The sequence below is a fragment of the Vipera berus genome (genome assembly GCF_964194415.1).
Source record: "Vipera berus genome assembly, chromosome: 7".
Lineage (NCBI taxonomy): Eukaryota > Metazoa > Chordata > Lepidosauria > Squamata > Viperidae > Vipera > Vipera berus.
Window position 1 is genome coordinate 19,284,595 of NC_138209.1, and position 17,381 is coordinate 19,301,975.

The window sequence follows — 17,381 nt, forward strand, 5'->3', positions numbered from 1 at the left end:
GTGCTAACAGCTGCAGTTTAATTTTTTCTCAGTTGGTGACTATCGTTACATGTGGTCTGGTCTTTTTAAAAAGACACAAGGAATAATTCAGATTCCATGCCTATAAAGCCTGTAATCCTAACTCTCCTTATTTGGAAGAAAGTTCTATTGAAATTGAAAGGAAAAGAAATACTCATTGTGTGAAGTCAGCAAACAGAGGTATTTCCTCCCTCAAATAACAAGTACTAACTAGTGAATTATTGTTGGTCAATTCTTGTAAGTAATTCAGTTATCCGAAACCAAATCCTGTTTGCTATATTTTTATAATCCATAGGAAATTCCAAGATAGATGAACTATGAACATGTAACCTAAAGGAGATGTTGCAGATGACATTCCCATATTAAAAAATGATTGTGTGCAGTAGTCTTTGGAATCCCATAGATTCAACAGTTTACATTTTGAGTCATTTATAATGTCATCTGTAGATGCAACCGTAAGGTTAATTTGTAGTGGTGTCTTGATTCACATGCTACATTGAGCCATGAACCACATACAACTCTGAACATCACAGTCTCTTATTCTGGGATCTCTCTGGGAAAACTGTGTTATCAAAACTACATTTACTGCTCCTGCAAGTGCATGTTCCATCACAGACTGCCATTTGATCCTTAAGCAGGAGCTGTGAGTTTAAGATGACCCCCCAAATTGTGCATCAGTTTAGACTGGGGGAGTGACACCGCATCCAGAGCTAAAGATGAAATATCATCTGGACCCAGGGGACTGAAACCTCAGAGCTGCTCCATCTTGCCAGAGTTGAGTCAAAGCCAGTTCGTTCCCATCCAGATCCTTATAGCCTCTGGCTTCTTGGTATCTTTGTGCTATAAAGTAAAGCCAAGAGGATTAGACGATTGTTTATTCAGTACAATTTCTCTGGAGTCGTAGAAAATCTTCTACCATGGTGTTTCAAGAAACTCTGTAAGAATTAATGGGATGTGGTGATTAAGGTATTGGATAAAATCAAAGAAATAGAGATTCAAGTATATATTGACCTTGCAATAGTTGTAATCTAGGGCCAATCAGCATTTTTCTCCCCACAGAATGTTGTTACTTGAATATAACAAGGCAGGATCCCCTCTCTGAACTGCCCTACCCCTACAGGGAAATTGGAAAATATAATAATTAACAAATAATTTGGAAAAAATGAGAATGAAATAAAATCCAAAGTGTCTTGTATTGGAGACACATGGTTTAAAATCCTCTCAGCCAAAAAAAACCAGTTTGATTCTAGCCAAATTGCAGTTTCTCAAGGCAGTATGAGTTTATCTTTGTTACTTTTAGAGAAAAATGGACATAGATATGGTTTTTTAAATGTTTTCACTACAGTATGAAACCAAAAGCTGCTTTGGAAGTGCACTCTTTTTAGCTTCGTGCCCTGCCAGCATTTGAGAACAAGAGAGACAAAAGAGTTATGGTCCCTTGTCAGAACCGTTCTTGGCCTTGCCTTATCTTTGCTGATTTGTACTTTAATTCCATAAGGTACAATTGACAGGCCATAGCGCTGAATTTGCTTTTCTCTTTTGTGTTATCCAAGCAGATAATCTAAGTGACGCCTTGAAGAAGCTGAAGATAACAGCTGTTGACAGCAGAGCTGATAGCTTGGAGGGGTGTTTGGATTGTCTCCTTCAAGCCCTGGCTCAGAACAGTAAGTTTCGTTGTTCCCTTCAATTTCATATCATACAATTCAGTCAATAAATGATTATGGAAGCAATAAGTGTACCAAATGGAAGAAAAACTATAAATGGAACTGATGTAATAACTGTTTGGACAGCAATAGCAGAACTTGATGAAGGATTTAAAAAAAGAGAATGTAGTCACAGAAATACTACAAAAACCCAGAACAAAGCAGAAAAAAATAAACATTTTGAAGGAACAAAAATATACTGTTCCTGAAAAGATTAAAAAGTAGATTCCAGCCACGTTTTCTCAAAAAAGAAAGAAAGAAAGAAAAACCCTTTATAACTTGAAGCTGTTATTAACAAGGATTGTTCCACAGTAACCATTATACCTCTGTAATTGATGCTTCTGTGATCCAGGCATCTAATGATTATATCAGTTTATAGATATATGAGAACAGTGCTAAAATGATTTCTACAGGCGTCTAGCTGGCAACCGTACAAGGAGAATTCCAATCAAGAGCTAGAAATAAAGTTATTAGCATCCATCCAACAGCAATGTCCTGTATTGAAAACCTTATAATTGGCCAAGTCATCTCGTTCTTTTAGCTTTCTTTTTGCTATCTCATTCTGTGTCAAGTACAGACTTTAAATCAGCGGTCCACAAGCTTTGAGGACTGGCAGTGGCGGTGGGGAGGAGAAGGGATGGTTCTGCACAAACAGCAAGTGAGCGAATGGGCTGCAGCCCAGCGGTTGAGTAACCTTGCTTTAAATATCTTTGGAATAAAGAGTTAAGTTTTAACCCAGGGTATATTATAGTTCTTTATTTCACATTTAAACTCACACCTTTACTTCCTTCCATTTATGTATTGATTTGTGCTCAGCATTCAGATGTGTGGCATAATACCTCTAGAAATTGAAATACAAGTCAATATCCTCACAATTTAGAGGCTGATCCAATGTATCATTACCCATTCCAAATGCAAACTGCTGAAATCTGAAAAAATTTTTGGACAGGCTGGGCTCTTTCTGTTTTACTTTCTATAAAATATCTACATTCCACATTTTTTTTGTCTTGAGGAACAGCATGGAGTTATATCTGTGAGCATATAGATACACTGCATAACAAGTACTGTATATGATAATAAAACAATGGACATTGAAACTTAAATCTAAAAATAAGCATTGGATATATTAGATCAGTAACACTGGCAACTAAATTTTTTTGACACTCAGTCTCACCCAGTTACAAGAAGGTAAATGACAGCAGAGACAACCATATTTCCCTTGGGAGAGTATCCATAACCCCAGGATTTTTCTTCATTACAGAAGTCATGAAATAAGAGTACAGGCTCAGATGTCAACTGAATATAACTAATGTATATAAAGCAAGCGCTCCCCATTAGAGATGCTGCAATTGATATCCAGAGAGAATGTCCTTTACAGGTTCCTAATTAATCCCAAAGAGAGTTCTGAAATCAAAACAAATGGAAGCTTCAGATCATATATTCAAGAGCATATCTATCTTGCTCTTCAAATAAATAAAAATACTTAAAGATATTCCTTTTCATTTTGATAAAGATAACTGGTTGATCACCACACATCTTAAAGATCTGTGTGTAACAAAGGAAGTTCTTTGATAGGAGAGGATCCTTGAAAAACATACTTCAGTGAGTGGTTTTATCACCTGAGGCAGAATATGTATACCTATTCATTATGCATGTTTTATTATATATTATGTTCTGTGAATAAATACTTAGTAATAGAAAGTAAAAATTAGGTTTATGATAAATAATTCAAATGATAGATTACTATTCTTCACTTTGAAAATAATAAGTATAGGATTCAAAGTAACCTTCTCTTTGAAATACATATAAAATGTAAGGATTTAACAACCTCTCCCTACTGACAAAATGCTTGCAAATTGCCTTCCCTCAACAGCCCAGAAGGTAGAAATTATTTTAGAAGTTTGAGTTTAGTAGCAGTTTTCTGATCGGGTGATCTGAGTCCTTGGTTTGTTAAGTCTGCTAGAATAAAGAGTCACAAAGACATTTTTAAATATGACTATGGGAAAGCCTAAGAAGTACTGTGCAATAGACTGAGATTGATAATGTCTCTCTCTAGGAAGATAACTTCCTGCACTAGGATAAGTAATCAGAAAGGGATAGTTCTTCCTACCCTGATCATACCCGTGTCTCATATATAAATTATACAAGAAAATATTGTGGTAGTGGAAAAGCAAAGTCTGAAATTTTGGTTAGCAAGGACAGAGGTATTGTAAACTAATCTGAAATAGCAAAACCATTAATCTTATTCATTTGGATGGTTCTGTTTTTAATGAAACATGGAAGGAAGTTAAAAGGGCTTCTATAACTTAAATAACCTTAAATATCTTAAATAATCAGAGATGTCACTGCCAAGGTCACCTGGTCATTGGTAGGGTTCAGAGTTGGCTCCTGTACTATCCCCCCCCAGTTCAAGTAAATATTAGATTATTAGAATTGACAGGGTGTGTCAGAGGTAGCTTTCTAAGTAGTATAGTCATACTATCATTTAATACTGTATTGCCCCATATTTTAACATTTCAGATTTTAAAATTGTTTCTAACCTTAAAGGTAAAGGTTCCCCCGCACATGCGTGCTAGTCGTTTCCGACTCTAGGGGCCGGTGCTCATCTCCGTTTCAAAGCCGAAGAGCCAGCGCTTGTCCAAGGACATCTCCGTGGTCATGTGGCCGGCATGACTAGACGCCAAAGGCGCACGGAACGCTGTTACCTTCCCACCGTAGTGGTCCCTATTTTTCTACTTGCATTTTTACGTGCTTTCAAACTGCTAGGTTGGCAGAAGCTGGGGCGAGTAACAGGCGCTCACTCTGTTACGCGGCACTCGGGATTCGACCCGCCAAACTGCCGACCTTCCGATCGACAAGCTCAGCGTCCTAACCCACTGAGCCACCGCGTCCCCTTCTAACCTTAGTACATAGGTATATTAAAAATTAACAATTAGTTCAAATAAACTAGGAGACACTGAAAGTTTCAGTAGCTGAAAGAGCAAACACATACCCTACAAGCCTTGTGAAAGGTTTTCTGGGACCTATGTGCTCACTCATGACAAAACCTGAAAGGTAAGAAGGGCCTCAGGTTCATAAAGGGACAGGGGGTTGTTGAGATGTACCTGTCTATATTTCATTACCTTGTAAGCCATTTGAATGGGTGAAAAACATCCTTAAAGTATGTTTTTCAAGGATCCTCTCCTATCAAAGACCCAAGAGATATATAGAAAGTAGTCTTGGACACTTAATAATTGGGTTGCTACAGAAGATGAGCATATTTTCTCCTATTTTAAAATGTGTTACAATTTCCCTCTCTTAAAGTTATTAATTCAGATTGCTTAAATTATTTGGTTTGGTAATAATGTTGCAAATAGATTAAATTTGAATTTGGAGTTACAATTCATATGATTCGTATCTTGGATCTCTCAACCTTCAGGATCCAGGCAGAGTCCACTAATATATTTGATATCAGTAAACTGACTTAAAAAATCTGAATTGGAGCAAGATATCTTGCACAAATATTGCTGTGATAATATGGAGAGTAATTTTGTTCCTAACTTTGTCTGCACGTCTATTCCAGTATATAGGAGAAAATTCTTGTGCGAGGGATCTTTTGAGCAGAATAAAAATGTATGCCCGCTTAATGATGAAGCTTTCTTGTGGTGGTATAGTTTCTAGTTTCAACTTTTGCTTATATAAGAATGACTCACAGTGAACTGAGGATAATGAAGAAACTTACTTTAGAGGCTGTTTTTTTTCTATAGCAGTATAGAAAAGCTTTCTCTGAAATGTCAGCTTCAAATCTCAGTAATGTAGCTCTGGAAAATTATATGGCATAGTTATGTAAAATGTAGCATTAGCATTACGAATAATCTTAATAGCTTCATAAAATCAAAACATGCACATAGATTAGAGGTTACCAATCTTTTCAAACATTGAAGCTTGCATAATACTTCAAGAATCCCATTCCCTTAAAATGTCATTTGAGATCACAAGTTATTGATACTCTTAATGTGAGATCTGTCACCCCGTGAGTCTTACGCAGGATCATGGAAAACCTTGCTGTTTGTCAATTTCAGAAATTTCTGTCCTTGTCTATGTGTGTATAAGAGAGTACAGTATTCATTTTCAGGTGACGTGGGGAAGTAATGGATCTCCTGGTGCCTGAAGGCATCGTGCTGGCAACCTCTGTTTTATAAGGTTAAATTGGAATTTGGGAGAATTAAGTTCGAACTGGCATTGGATGAGTGATCTTGAGCAAATTATTCTCTCTGTAGGATTATTGCAAACATAAGAATAAAAGTGAAGGGAAATGTCTGCATTCAGTCTTGAATACTCTGAAGAAAAATGGATAATACATATAATGCAACAGTATAAATAGTCCTTGAATTTTATTAGGAAGTAGGGTAGAATCTTGCTTTATTGTAAAAAATACTATTGGGCTGCACAGTATATGTGGTAGCTTTTATCCGGAACATGATTCCTCAGGATGATTCTGATCTATTTTTAATCAATTCAAGTTGAATACATCACCCTTGATTTCAAAATTTGAAAGCTTTTCCATGTTATGACCATGGATTTGACAAGATAAATGATCACCAGATTTCGTTAAGAGGAAAGCTTGTGGGTTAGAAAAAAAAATACAATAAAAAACTTTTAGGAAAGGGATCCAACCTTAATTTCCAGACTCAAAAATAGACATTCTTAAGCTGATTCAGAGTGTTAATTCTCCCTCTAGTTCTTCCCTCCAAAACAGACACTCCTATGCTTGCAAATTTTAGACTCTGTTACAAAGTATATTGATTGTTCTATAAAATGACACCTTGCCGCATCTCTTAAATTTGTGCAAAATCTACTAAATCAGTAAAGCCCCTTCTCTGAAATTTTCTGCTAGAGCTTGCTCAATTTTCAGATGCTTTAGTTTTAGTTGCGTTAAACATAAAAGTCAATCAGTGAAGAGCATGGTGACATTGGGTGATTGTGCATTTCGACTAATAATTCCTGTAATAGGTTTTGGGGAATCTTTAGTATTGAAAATGAAAGCATTGCACATTTAATTTGTACAAGTGACAAGGATTACCTACGGCAACACCTGCGGCCGGCGTCAACTTCCCTCCGTCCAGTGTGCTCCCACAGAGAGGGCCTCCTCAGGGTGCCTCCGATCAAAGAATGTCGATTGGTGGCCCCCAGGGGGAGAGCGTTCTCTGTGGGCACGCCAGACCTATGGAACCGCCTGCCGGTTGAGCTCCGGACGGCCCCCGACCTTCGCTCCTTCCGGCGCGATCTAAAAACGTATCTATTTGAGCAGTCTGACCTGGTCTGATGGGTTAGGGTTGGGGTTTTAATACATTTTAATTATTGTTTTAACCTTGGGCATTTATTTAATCGCTTTTAACTTTTGTATCCTGTTTTCGTATTTATTGCCCTGTACACCGCCCTGAGTCCTTCGGGAGAAGGGCGGTATAAAAATATAACAAATAAATAAATAAAATAAATAAGTACTGCAACATATTGTAACATTTCCTCTCTTCTGTTTAGAGTCATAGTCTCTTTTAATTTCTTTGAAGTCTTAGTACATTATTTTCTGACCTAGTTCAGTTTTAAATTAAATTAAATAATAACTTCACCAGAAAGCCTGGCATTGTCACATAACAGTTTGAAGAATTGGAGAAAATTATAATAGACTAAAATGATATCTTTTTGTAATATCTTCTGTTACATCAAGGAAATCTATTTCATGTTATTGGTTACATTAGCTTTGATGCTGTTTACTACTTTTATTATCTATATATTGCTAAAACTCCTGTTATTATGACCTTTAACTGAGCAAAACAGTGCATCATAGAGTAACAATTTTGAACCAAGGTACTTCAAATGGGCTAACTTATAGAATGTGTCCAAATTCCAGGAGCCATGATTCCCAAGAGAATGAAATTTGGGAAACTTGTGTCTACTTCAATGCTATGCTGCTGTTGCACTGCTGGGCCACTGCTGTGGTCATGTGATCTTCATTTTCAATGTTCCATGACATTTTCCCAGCCAATCTCGCAATCCCTTACTCTTTCCCCCACCCAGCAGCAGCCACTGACATGCCTGCTGGAAAGGGAAGGGAGAAGCAGGCCCATACTACCACACATACATTCCTTCAATCTGTGCAACCCACATATGCACCTTCCCCAACCTCTTCTGCCCCCTCATGACCCATGCAACACTTGTGACCCATGCAGCACCTGTTGTACATTTTCAAGTGACACATGCTGCCCCTACGCACCTCTTCTAATCTGAATGGCACTTTTTGCAAAGACCCCTATGAAATGAGCCAATGGAGCACAAGTTGTCTAGTTAGTTTTAAAAAGCAGTTGAACTGTGGTATGTACAGTAAATTGATAAGTAAATAATACTAGGCTCTTAAAAGTGAATTGTACTGGATGAAAGCTCAAAAGGTAACATGCTGATAGTTAGGTATTGTAATATCCCAAATTAATAACTGCACATTTTTGTAGTTACTCATCTACTGCAGTGACTATGAGCAACATGGAATATTTTAGGTTACATGCCTTTGATTATCATGCTTGCTTATATAATATTCATTTCACATGATAAAGCAGGGGTCCCCAACCTTTGGGCTGAGGCCCACTACTGGGCCGCAGCCCATTTGGAACCAGGCTGCACCAGCGATGGGTGAGCATGCACACGCTGACGCTCTTAATCCCACGTGCGCAGGAAGCAGGGGCCGGCACTTGCAGCCCCACTTGCACAAGCGGCAGGCACCCACACCTGCCATTCACACAAATGAAACTGCACATGTGCGTGCACACCTGCCCCTTTTGCAAAACCATCCCCTCTCCCCCCAAAAAAGGTTGGAGTAAGCTGTGCTAAGGCATTCGTAGCTTTTGTTAGATGATTTGAAATAGAGGATATATTGAACAGGTAGTACTGTTGAGATTTCATTATGTTGATCAATCTTTGTGGACAAATATTTGCAGTGCTGACTAAGAAATATTGATCACTGTTGATACTTTTAAATTAATGAAGAAAGACTTCGCAAGTTTAATTAAAAAGCCAGAGCACCAGCAATGTTGTAGCTGATCTCTGGTATGATAAAATAAGATTAAACAACTGCTATCAGAAGTGAATTTAATAAAACAATAGCACAGGGTAGAATTTTGATTCCCCCCCAAAAAAAATAAATATGGAAATACATGTCCTGGTCATAACATGGATGCTGGGTTAACAGACAGTAGTAACTTGAAGAGGTGTTACATTGGTCTTGATTTTGTAGAAAAATGGAAGAAAAATGACATATTATTTAAAGCAGACTGGAATCTGCAAAAGCATTTTTTTTAGGCTTTTGTGTCTCTTTTGTAAGTAGATTACAGAAGATGCAGTCTTAGCTTCTAACATTTTTTCTGGTATTTTTCAATAGATGATGTTTATAGAGCAAAGCATCCTAATTTTGTTTTCAAATTATTTCTTGATGTTCTGGTAGACAGGTACCCTGATAACACTATTTTTATTCTGGCTGTTAATTTTTTTTAGATTTAAAATGGTAAAGGTAAAGGTTCCCCCGCACATGCATGCTAGTCGTTTCCGACTCTAGGGGCCGGTGCTCATCTCCATTTCAAAGCTGAAGAGCCAACACTTGTCCGAGGACGTCTCCATGGTCATGTGGCCGGCATGACTAGACGCCAAAGGCGCACAGAACGCTGTTACCTTCCCACCGTAGTGGTCCCTATTTTTCTACTTGCATTTTTATGTGCTTTCGAACTGCTAGGTTGGCAGAAGCTGAGACGAGTAACAGGCGCTCACTCTGAATCCTTATACTCAATATTGACTTCTTTAAATTAATGAAGTGGAGGTTCTAAGGCAGAGAGATAACACTTATCCAAAGTCATTCAGTGAGTTTCTGGCTTTGGGGGCAGAATTGCATGCTTCATATAGACTTTATATTTCAGGAATGTTACCATGTATGTATTTCCCTCAAACTTGTGTCCAGATGGAGATATTCCTTGGCTAAGACTCATAGCGGCTATAAATACCTAGTTGCCTAATGCTACAAGATTTTCAAATCTCATAGGTAGAATAGTACAGTAGAGTCGTTTGAATTCTTATGAGATCATTTGTGATCTTTTGAGAACCAGCCTTTTTCACATGCTTTATTGTTTTATACATTGACCACTCCTTAAATAGGTGTCTATAATGTTGATCCAAGCTAAGAGGTGTGTTACTATTTCTGCAGTGATAAGTTGGGAGACCTTTCTGCAGATGGGTCTTGATATCAATCCTTAGTACTTTTCATTACAATAATTGAAGTTGATGGGAAAAAAACAACCCCTTCTTTTCTCTGGAGAAGCTGCTGTTGGGGTACAAAGAGTCCATTAGGTATATAAAGTAGCATTCTGTATAAAGGTAGGTAGGTGAGTTGATGGATGGTGGAAGGATGGATGGATGGGAGGGAAGGAGAAAGATGGGAGGGGAGAGGCAATAATAATAGTAGTAGTAGTAGTAGTTGGAAGGGACCTTGGAGATCTTCTCGTCCAACCCCCTGCTCAGGCAGGAAGCCCTATACCATTTCAGACAAATGGTTGTCCAGTCTCTTCTTAAAAGCTTCCAGTGTTGGAGCATTCACAACTTCTGGAGGCAGGTTGTTCCACTGATTAATTGTTCTAACTGTCAGGAAATTTCTGTTTAGTTCTAGGTTGCTTCTCTCCTTGATTAGTTTCCATTCGTTGCTTCTTGTCCTGCCTTCAGGTGCTTTGGAGAATAGCTTGACTCCCTCTTCTTTGTGGCAACCCCTGAGATACTGGAACACTGCTGTCATGTCCCCACTAGTCCTTCTCTTCATTAAACTAGTCATACCCAATTCCAGCAACCGTTCCTTACATGTTTTAGCTTCTAGTCCCCTAATCATCTTTGTTGCTCTTCTCTGTACTTTGTATTTCAGAGAATCATGGAAAGGGAAATATTCAGAAATCATTACATAAACAAATAGCAGAAGCATTCCTTAAGCCCTTGGAAAAGAGATAATTTTAGGAAAGATTTAGACTGGCTCCTCACTTAGTGGGATATAAGAAGGAGATGAAGAAAAACACAATCAGATTTGCCAAATTTTATTAATATAGCCTCTTAATGAAGCTTATATCTTGTGGAGTCGGTTTCTTGGTGAAAACAACCTTAAAGAGCTGACAGTGATCTTCTTTTATAAAATATTGTGTTGTATATGTTTCTTTTCAGATATTGAGACAAGTGAAAAAATCCAGAAAAGTGGCACTCTCCCGGTGTTTGCAAGCCTATTGACTCCGCAGTCTTCCTGCACTGCAAAAGTAGCTAACGTCATAGCAGAAGTAGCCAAAAATGGTGAGGTTTTCCACAAAGCCTTTTTTGCTGGAACATCTTCAGTTTTGCAGCTCACGTTGTCAGTATGTTTTACTTTTTTTAAGTTTTCATTTTATGGATGTTTCCATTTCTCTCTCTCTCTCTCTCTCTCTCTCCACTGTTTTTGTTTAGTTCAATCTTTATGTTATACTAATAACTAGTGCCATCAAAAAGAACATACTTTCAGAAATGTGTATTAATTGCAAGAGTGAGCATTGAGCCCACATTAAATACAAAGAGTGGCAAAAAGTCAGGATATATGGGAAGTATTCTAATGATGAAAAAGACAAGACTGTGCCAGAGTGCACCTTAAGGATGAAAGATATGAGGTGGAATTGGTCATGGTATTTGAAGTTTTAAAACTAAACAAGGCATATGTACCAGATTTTTTATTTTATTTTTTTCATTTTTTTTCTAGCCCCAAAAGATGGGCAATTGCATTGCTATTAATCACTGGCTTATTGCCAAAATGTAGCAGTACAATTCCTAGGAGTTCTCAGGGTCATAAAAATAAATTCAAAACCTTATGCAAGGTGCATATTCATTACTTTCTTTAAAATCTACCCCTTTATTGAGGACTTATAATGGTTACAAAGATTACCATTTCATTCTGTATGCAGATCACGTTGAACATTTACTGCTTTACGGACCCTACTCTACTATCAAGGTATATACTGAAAGCCTAGCAAGTAATAATCATACTTCAGAATGAAAATTCCCCCAAACGTTTTCAGGCAGTAAATTACTATGGGTTGGATTCAGATTTAGCCATACTTAGACTCACTGAAAGTAAAGGGATGAAAGGATTTGCGAATATGAAGAAGGAATAAGAGATCCTCATTTTGTCTAAACGTGAGAGTCTCGGGGTAAAAGTTACAATGCTTAAATTTTGAACTTCATCTTAAAACAACAGCTGTTTCAAACTTACCAATAAATAATTCTTAGGCAATAGTCTTTAATTGATCTTCATTTCTCTTTCCATGGATTGTAGAGTTTATGCGGAATCCATGTGTAGATGCTGGCTTGATCCCACCTTTGGTTCAGCTCTTAAACTGTAAAGATCAGGAGGTGCTTCTTCAAACAGGGCGTGCCTTGGGCAACATATGCTACGACAGCCGTAAGTCTTCAAATATCAATATTTTTATTTTTAAATCTTACCTGTTCATTTTTTGTAGTATTGATGGAGCTTTTGTGCAAATTTTTCTGAAACATTAGCAGGTGTTGTCCTATATGACAGGTTTTCATTGATTTAAATGGAAGCAGACAAGTCCTTGACAAATATCCTAAAGATCTGAAGACAGAGCTAGAGAAATTGTCTTGTATGTTTACTTGTTTTACAGTTTTCTGTAGTGGAAGACTTGCCAAATTTTATTTTTATAAATAAATCAGTAGAGTTATGCAATGCAATTTTATTCCAACTCACAAAATAAAACTGGATGGAATTTGCCATATTTAGGTTCCCACTGATCATCATATGTGATGTTACAAAATATGAATCCAGATTCTCATGTGTATATGCTTTATTATCAGTTCTGCTTTTTTAGCAGAAAATTCAGTTAGCCATGTAAATAAAATAAAATAAAAATAAAAATTTCAGACATAGAAGCAGATAATTATCAGAGGGACTGTAGACACTAATATAACTGCTATATCACTGTCAAAAAATACTTTATTTGTAGATGTTTTTACTGCCAATTTTACCTTGCTGGAGGAAAGGAACCACAAAAAATATATGCTGAATTTTATTATGAATGGAACAGGTTGGCAAATATTTAGAAGGCTCAAATATAAAATTGTAACATCAGAACAAGAATAAAACTGCAGCTGATGTTTAGTGTATTTTAACATGTAGAAATATGTTTCATAATTATATTTGTCTAGAGATGAAACCAATGTTTACTAATACATAAAAAGAAGCATACAGATTCTCGGACTTCAGAAATAACTTTTTTTACAAACATGGGCATGATATATACATCTGTTCTTGGTTATTTTGTTGTTTTCTTGTTCTGATTACCGTTTAGAGTCATACACAACATATTGTAATAGTTATAGAGACATATTTTAATTACCACTATAGAGGCATATTTGGATATCACAGGATTATGACATCAGCTGGGAATAGTAACAGCAATAGCACTTAGATTTATATACTGCTTCATAGTGCTTTACAGCAGACTTCCCCAACCTTTTTGGCTTGTGACCCAGAAGGAAAGGGAATAGCAGGGAAATGTGCAAGCGCACAGCCCTGCACACTCATGCGCCAACAGGCATGTACATGATGGTGGCACTAGCGTGCATGTGCGTGCTCAAGTGGGCCATGCACAAGTGGGCCACACACACCCATGATGTGCTGATTCCTGTGCTCATGTGCAAATGGGCCGCCAGTGTTCATGTGAAGCTGGCGGTGGTGCTAGCATCCCCACACATGCACAAATGGGGCCACTAGTGCCTGTGCAGTGGTGCTACTGTGAGTGGGGCAGGGCCTCGCCAACTATTTCCAGGTCCCGGTGGCCAACAGACCGCGGACCAGTAACGGGCCACTGACCATAGTTTGGAGACCCGTGCTTTACAGCACTCTTTGAGCAGTTTACAATGTCAGCATATTGCCCCCATTTTACCGACTGTAGAAGGGTGGAAGGCTGAGTCAATCTTGAGCTGGTAAGGATCGATTTCCAAGCAGTGAGCTGAATTAACCTGCAGTACTGGATTCCAACCACTGTGCTACCGTAGCTCCTATAAAATAATGGGAATTCAGGAATGCTCCAAGCAAATGTTTATTTCCTTATTTGTGCAAAATCAGAATAAGGAAAATAGAAGTAGAGAAGTTTTGCTTCTAACGAGTCTAAATTGGTTTATCTACAATAATATGTTCTAAGCATCATAAATGGAGATAAATAACTTCAGTTACATTATTACCCACATATAAAGTTTTCCTCAATGGTTTGTTGTTAAGAATAGTTGCTTTCTATATAATTCATAATTGGTCTGTTCATTCATACCTAACATGAGAGACCCCTTCATGAATGTCTAAAGTTATAAAAGTGTTAGTGTTTTAATAACAATTATAAGTTTGTTGACGTGGCACATAGTAGCCAAGGCTACATTATGTTGTTGGCTATACTGAGTTGACTGTCTGCTAAGAGTGCCCTTGGCAATTAATATTATTTTTCTTCTTTGCCAGGATAGCAATGAAATACTACATTAATTAAAATTGCATCATTTTTAACAGTGAAACTATAAAGAGATTGTTCTGGTCACAGCTTTATTTTAAATGTGGTAAATATATTGTCCCCTAGTGAATGAGACAGCAAAATGGTAGAGATGACATATTATTTCTTTTTGAACAGTTTATTACCTGTGTAACAATGAATATTTTGAAATACATCTACTGACTATTCCAATAAAGAACTTCTTGACAGTTTAATGTTTATATTGTATGATAAGAAAATGATCATATACTGTTGTTTATCTTATAATTCCATTACAACAGTGGAAGACAATAAAACAGACCCTTGCTCCAGCTACAAGACAGAGACTTCTACCTACCCACCCTTTGGCTTAGTCTTAGCGAGTTATATGTCTGCCATGGTAGATTACATGGCACAAGATAGTTAAGTCAGTGATGAAACCCTACAATGTCTGTCTAATAAACCAGCTTACTGCCTAAATTCCAGGCTGTTGATTATCATTGCTTTACTCTTATATGGATTCTTCTTCAGCCATTTTAATTAATCTATCAGTAAGCAGGTAATAATTCAGAATCTGGGTCAAAACGTATCTGAGGAGATTATCTTCTTGTCTGTGTTACTGCTCTTGGAATTCTTAAACCAGATTTCTCCAGCTCATGTTCTTCAGAGGTGATGGACTCACATAATTTGCATAAGGTGATTATGAGCAGGATGTTTGCAGTACATAGAGTATGCAGAGCACCTAAACATTTAAGTATGCAAACAAATCTGTAAAGCGAACTCCAGTGAATATTTGGAAGCAAGTTCAGAAATACAGTAGTTATGTCTTATTGCCTAAAGACTTTCCTAGAGAAAGAGAAGAAACTTCATCAAATACAGTGATTTATGATCGCTATGGTTTTAAGTTATTGCAAGGGAAAAACAGTCCTGAAGAGTAAGATGTTGGAATTGAATTGGTAAATCCTCTTACAGAAAAGCAGTAGTAGTAGCAAAATCAAAATAAAGCATCCTTTAAGTCATCTCAACACATAGTGGTTTCATGAGCAACCTTTGCTTTTTCTTTCTTAGTAGTGGTACAGTTTATTATTGCCTCAGGGATTTTATTTTTACTTCCCCATTTATCCTACAGCCTGAATTTTCCTGGTGATCTCCTTTCTAAATAATAATCAGGTGCAACCTCAGTTAGCTTTTCAAGTTCAGCCGGCATAAGGGGAGCAGCCTTGTATGTATAAATGCTATAATTTTATGCCTGGGTTTTCTTACGCAAACAGGACCATGCTACATTTAACCTTTTGTTGTTTCTAAGGAAGACTTATTGACAACAGTTGTGATGCAAACTGTTGTGAATAGAGTTTGTTTGTTAGGTTTGCAGCCAGTGGAACATTTTTGCTTTTTTTAAAAAAAAAATCCTGTATATTTTGAAAGGCAGCAACACCTTCCAATTTATTACAGAAACTGGGAATGTTTTACGTGGGAGTTTACTTTGCCACTGAACTTGACAAGGTAATAGACAAACAGAGAGTAAGACAAAACAACATGTTCCAAACTTGTTTTGACTGGGATGTGGTGGGTATATTTAGCAGGCAGTTCTCCAGTACTTTATGCATGGAGAAGAGAGAGAGACGGTAATTAGAATTGTGACACCCTGAATTTACAGTGTGGTTTGTCCTTTCTTAAAGGATGAAGACTGCTGGAACATAGTCACAGAATCAGCATTTCCAGCAGTTTCTCTCCCCAAATTAATTTTGATTAATTTTAGATTAAGTGGCTCCAAAAAGGCACTGGTGAGTTTTCTCACTGTCAAGTTCTGTAAATAAACAGTCCTGCAGGCATATTTACTTCACATCACCTGCAAGAAGGAGGCAGCTCTGGGTGGCTAAAGGGAAGAGGGGGAAATTCCCCTAAACAATAATATCTGTTATTTATAAGACCTCAAAGAGTCCACCTAGTCTTTGGATCTCATATGCAGTTGATTTGTTTTTGTGTGGATTTGTATATCATATGATAAGGCAGGGGTCCCCAACCTTGGCAACTTTAAGACCTATGGACTTCAACTCCCAGAATTCCCCAGCCAGCATGGCTGGCTGGGGAATTCTGGGAGTTAAAGTCCACAAGTCTTAAAGTTGCCAAGGTTGGGGACCCCTGTGATAAGAACCAAATCTCTGGGTACTTTACATACAGCCCAGCAAATACCTGCAACCTATGTGGCTTTTTTCAGCTTATTTTTACATATACACAATTTGCATTGCAAGGAGTCTCTTAAAAATCAGTTCATTTATGGTAACAAAAATGTATGTATATTTTGATGGGTTCTAATTGCAGAATATCGGTGTAATATAATATAAATCGTAGGAATAAGCATTAGTTTCCTGGAATGCTTATTTGCTTGACCATTTTTTATCCAATTCTCTGTCCAGGATACTTAAGACAGTATATATGATATTTTTAACTCCACGCTACTGATCTATCTTTACAGCTCCCCTTTCAAAACATAGATTAGCTTGAGGCTCCTCCCTGGATAATTTTTGCCCCATTAAAAACCAGTGTCTGATCCCTCAAAGTGTTTGCTGCAGCAAGACATGGCCGAGTCATTTGGTCCCAGTTCATCACAATAAGATCTGTATGTAGCATTTGATATGGAAATGCCTTAAACATGGTGGTGAAAAAAGATGATATTTTGTTGCACCCTTGTGTATAATCAGATAAAACAGAAATCAGATGACCTCTCCTTTGTTCTAGAGAGGAAAATGTGTTTGTACATATGAACTGTTTTTGTTTTGGGAGCTCATGTGTGTATCATAGCTCTTGTATCCAAAGCTTTTTACTTCTAGGGAGGAAAGAAAGACATACATGTGGATTTTGACAATGTTGTTAATCTCTTTACCTTTCATAACAATTTTTATGCACAATAATCATTGCAGAGATTCTGTTGTGTATGTAAATAGTTATTAACAAGGTACTTAACAGATTGCAAACACATTGCAGCATAGCAGGATTTAGAGCGGGAAATTAAGGTGCAATCATTGGTTGCAATAACCTAGGAGCGGGAAAATAGACTCCATTGATTGGTTACAGTTCACATACTTCCCATATAAAAGGTTGCAACATTTGA

The 17,381-nt window shown here is 37.4% G+C and overlaps 1 protein-coding gene across 3 annotated transcripts in view; it reads left to right on the forward strand.

Moving 5' to 3' along the window:
• Window positions 1–17,381, forward strand: part of RAP1GDS1 (Rap1 GTPase-GDP dissociation stimulator 1) — a 104,223-nt gene that overhangs the window by 41,164 nt on the left and 45,678 nt on the right. For 2 of the 3 annotated variants that reach the window (XM_081332420.1, XM_081332422.1), the window contains exons 2-4: window positions 1,572–1,682; window positions 10,938–11,060; window positions 12,070–12,195. In XM_081332420.1, coding sequence (XP_081188546.1) covers window positions 1,572–1,682; window positions 10,938–11,060; window positions 12,070–12,195 — 360 coding nt within the window. The remainder of the gene's footprint in view (window positions 1–1,571; window positions 1,683–10,937; window positions 11,061–12,069; window positions 12,196–17,381) is intronic. The other variant, XM_081332421.1, reaches the window with a different exon arrangement.